General features: G+C 35.8%; 1 protein-coding gene across 1 annotated transcript; it reads right to left on the reverse strand.

The window, feature by feature from the left end:
* LOC107636033 (PHD finger protein Alfin1) lies at positions 515-4,497 on the reverse strand. Its single transcript, XM_016339570.2, has 5 exons — positions 3,893-4,497; positions 3,774-3,806; positions 2,416-2,644; positions 1,096-1,225; positions 515-999 (listed from the first exon to the last, which is right to left on the reverse strand). Exons 1-5 carry the CDS (start codon positions 3,987-3,989, stop codon positions 727-729), a joined length of 762 nt encoding a protein of 253 aa, XP_016195056.1. The 5' UTR covers positions 3,990-4,497; the 3' UTR covers positions 515-726.

A 4,732-nucleotide genomic window follows, 5' to 3' on the forward strand; every position in this document is an offset into this window, starting at 1 on the left:
AGCATATACGTCCTCAAGTAAACAGACTCCGATCACAATTTCCACCAATATTTTGTCTAAACTAGAAAACTAAAGTACTAAAACGGGGTGAAGGGTAACTGAACAATTTCCCCATCATGCCAACGCAAAACACTCTAGAAATGGTTCCCCAAAACTAGTTGAATCAAAGCATGCCAAATGCAAGTGCAGGTGCCACCAGTTGGAATCTCCATGCTTCAGTTCCCGAAGGACTTTTTCAAGATCCTGCTAGAAAGAACCCTCACTTTTGGGGAAGAAAAGTGTTACGAAGGTGAAAAAAAATGGTTAGTACGCTACCTTGTTTTTCCTTTCTAAACCATGCTAGACTAGCAATAAATACTCAAATGGAGTGCACCTTGGATCCCATATACAGGGATAGCTTGGCGAAGAGCCTGTTCGAGTAGCACAGTCATTTTGGGGACTACTTATCTTGGGATCCAATCCCACTTTGGTTGCTTTACCACTTCGGTACCCACAAATATAAATGAAATATTCATCAACATAAAAACAAGAAACTGCAGAACATATATAATATAACATCTTCTGTTGTCAATGACTACTAAAAGCCACAATTCCGAAGTAGATTAGACAGTAGGAATGAACACTAGCAAAACTTCAAATTCTGTCTGCTTAGTAATTCAAGTGCATGAACTAGAAAAGGCAACAATATTTTCACTTTCTAAACACTGGTCCAAATTTTGTGAATTCTCAAACTCTAGCCCTCTTGTTACTGCAACTTGGGCACTTGTATTGCTTGATGTGCTCAGCCTTGGCGGGAGTAATTTTAACACATTTGCCATGGAACCATCTCTCGCACATATCACAACAAATCCAGAATTCATCATTTCCATAATTATCGCCACAGGCACCACATGTCGCACCTTGTTCATCGTCATCTTCTTCCTCTTCTCCACTATCATCCTCTTCTTTCGGCGGTGCAGACATCTTCACTCCTTTGGCCTGATTCTCAGATTGACGGGACTGTTACAAAAGCATCATTCAACAGGAAGACCTTAGTGACTATTTCAGGCGGGCAGTGAAAAAAATATTTAGAACAATAAATTGAAATTTACATACCATCTTTCCACTTGATTTGCTTTTGTTACCATTGTTGTGAGCAGCTGGTTGATCCTTTGATTGCTTGGCACTTCCTGTAACAATTTCAAAGATAGTTGGCAGATCATTGATCATCTGGAAAAGCCTTTTCCTGAAAATATCCATTTGAACCACAATTATAAGAGAATATCCTCCTATCTGTAATATTATTTTCAAATGTTGAAACAACATTTAGTGAACTCTACAAAACTGTATGGAAATAGCCATTTTTACATTCTCTTAACTGAAATTATCAGCATACTTTACCACCTAATCCCTCAGTATTGTATTTGATCAGACTAATGTTTTTCTACTCATTTTAGATATTCAGTTGACTCATCATCAGTTACACAGTAAAAACTAAAAAGGGATTCAATGGGTGTGATTCAGATATACCCAAGATAAATGAACTGCAACCTAACTTTCCGAGGAAAATATAAATAAGATGCAAGCATAAAAGATGAGTTTCACTGGCTAATGAACAATAGTATTCATTTGATTCCTCATTTTATAAGGGTCAGAAAATATATACAGAGATTCATATTCAAACAAGAAAATAATGAAAGTTAGTTCTCAGGAAATAACCAATTGTATGAGACCAAACTCCAAAGCTTTCAAGCTTCATGATGAATGAGTTCAGAAGCTCATAAAATTCCGAGTTCCATGACATGACACAGAAAAACATAAAACAGTAAGTGGAAGAAAATTAGAACATAAGAGCAGCAAGACCAACTCAGACAAAAACAAAAGAAATTGTTTCAGATCCATTACAAATTATATAAGTCGCTGTTATGTGTTATAAACGAAGAATTACCACCACCACCAAACCATACACCACGAAAATTTTAAAATCCCTATAGTATGAGGAAAGAAAATAAATTAGCAAAACAGGGCACAAAACATAGATATATTATTTGATCATATAATTCCTCAAAGTAAACTCAATAAAAGGGATATTATCCCTAATTGATTCTTTTCATATCAATTTGGTCCGTAAAAGGACTTCAGGATGTCTAAGTAGCAGAATGATGTAACCACCCAATGTAAATAGCTAAATTACATGAACAAGAACACAAATTTAATATGTTACACAGACACACACACAAAATGTAGATTAGCTCATAATATATATTCTAAAATATTGCATTGGCAGTATGTTCTTCCTGCAGAGGTTGAAGACTAATTAATCAAAATACACATAAATATGGGCACAGACAACCTTCACTTCTCATATGGTTCGTTTTCAAGTAAAACAGCAGAATTACAACTGTACCATCTGTGAGCACACTGTGAACTGCTTACCTTTCATTCTTGCCAAATCCAAAGCGAGCACCAAAATAGAAAGCAACAGCAAGCAGCCATGAGTCACTGTGAACTGCAACTAGTGATAACCAGTCCTTCTCTTGCATGCCATCTCTGGCAAAGTTGATACCTAATGCTGGCTCAGGAAGTTCAGGAGGCACTTCCTCCACAGGCAAATTCACTTCCCATGTTTCATTCGGAAATCCATATAGACACAAATTCTCCTTGTCTATAACAAAGCAACATAATGTTAAGAAAAACACACATTGCATATAATAAATATTTTTTGGTACATACGTAATGTTAATGTAATCGCTATTCTAGGTTCTACCTTCCTAATTGAGAAAATTGGACAACATATAGAACAGATTTATCTTTTGAACATTAGAAAATTTTAGTTTGCATTGTATGTATGCCATTTTGACATGGTTGCAAAGATGTGTTAAAATTAATGACTTTGTTCTCAAACTTGCAGTACCCTGTTCTTATTTTCAACCTTTAGTTGGTTCCCTACTAACGTCCAACATATAAGAGTCATAGAAAACTGACAATTGGGACCCTGTCAAGTTTAATGGGACAGATATCCAATCATTTGACATGAAAAGTGAATTAGTCATTACTTAAACACCATTGGACGCATCAAAATTTACTCATCATTGATTGGACATTCATGCATGAGTGTCAACACTTATGACATTTAATGGCCCATTATATATCTGATCTGAGAGGATGAAGATTAATAGGTGTGCATAGACACACAAAAATAAAAAGGAGAACAGGTCCCTCTCTCCTTCACATTCATGCATAAACCATTCAATGCATGCATAGTCCAGTGTGTTCATACAACATGCACAAGATGAACAAGCATTCAGGCAGAATGATCAAGGTAATCTAATTCTCAAATTTGTTTGAAACATAGTACTTTTTTTTACTTTTAACTTTCCCGACAAGTTTTTTAACCCCCTCCTCTTTGGCCCCTCAAGAGAAATTACCTAGCCCTACTATTTCATGAACTGCACATGAATACGCGGTTCTTCATGGATAATAAACAGGAATATAAACAGTGCACATAAATATGCAATGCACAAGCGGCTAGCACATATGCAGTATAAGATAGGAAAATACCCCTATTAATCAAAAAGCAAAAACAAAGCACAGAATGCAACATAAACAAAGCGAGTAACGGTTCTTAAAACAACAAAATACGGTAGTTACAAGCCAGAAACCACAGAAGACGGCCTTCACTTGTGCTGTTGAAAGAACACTAAAAGTTGGCAAATTGGGAGGTGAAACTAGACAAAGTGTAGGAACTTATCAACATGAGAAAAAGAAAATGAGAAGGCATGAAAACAACCCACCAGGATCGCACTGCTGGTAGAACTTATCAACATCTGCAACAACAAAACAGAAAACCCCAAATTAACAATACAGTGAAACACACAATTCAATTATTTGAAAGAAGAGGAAGAAGAAGCACCAGTGGTTAGGGCTTTGATCAATCCAGCTCGCCTGCCCTTAAAGTCGCTGAAAACCTCCTCAACAGTTCTGGGTAGTGGGTGCGGTATCCCTTCCATTTTCTTCACAGCTCAACAAAAATTAGGGATTATAATTGAATTATGTGGTACCAATTCACAAATACCGAGCTCCACCTCGATAATCCGAAATAGAAGAGAGCACGATTGCGGATTAAATAGGGTTTTTGTTGTTTAGGGTTGGGTTGGAGAGTGCGTGGCAAGGCTAGGGTTTTGTGCTTCTTTTGTCTTTGTGTGTTGTGTTTTCCCCCCTTTTTGCTAATGCTACCCTTACCCTCTCCTCTTCAATCTTCTTAAAACAGATTAAATTTAGAAATAAAAAGAGGTAGTGATTATCCAAATTAATTATTAGGGGGAAGCATAGATAGAACAATAGTGACTGAAATGGAAGAAAAGCATAAACATTGCAGACGCTGAGGCTTATATAATCTATGTGCACTTTTTTTTTCAATTTTTATTATTACTTATTTAGACTTAGAGAGAGAGAGAGAGAGAAGAGATTAAAAAGATGGGGTTGACAAGAAAAGGAAACCCGGGTCAGGTCAGGCTTCTGTGATGATATCACCTTTCCTTCCTCCTCTTCTTCGTAATTTATTTCAATGGATTTTAAATTCGCCATTTTCCATCTACATAAAGAATAAAATCTTTTGTCATTTTCATTTATTAGTTTTATCAATTTAATCATTCTTCCACATCTGTAATTAACTAATTATAACATTCTTCAATTTTAATCTGCAACTTATTAATAATAAAAAATCTAAAATTTAACTATTTATATTTACACA

This window comes from Arachis ipaensis, chromosome B01 (assembly GCF_000816755.2).
Source record: "Arachis ipaensis cultivar K30076 chromosome B01, Araip1.1, whole genome shotgun sequence".
Taxonomy (NCBI): Eukaryota; Viridiplantae; Streptophyta; class Magnoliopsida; order Fabales; family Fabaceae; genus Arachis; species Arachis ipaensis.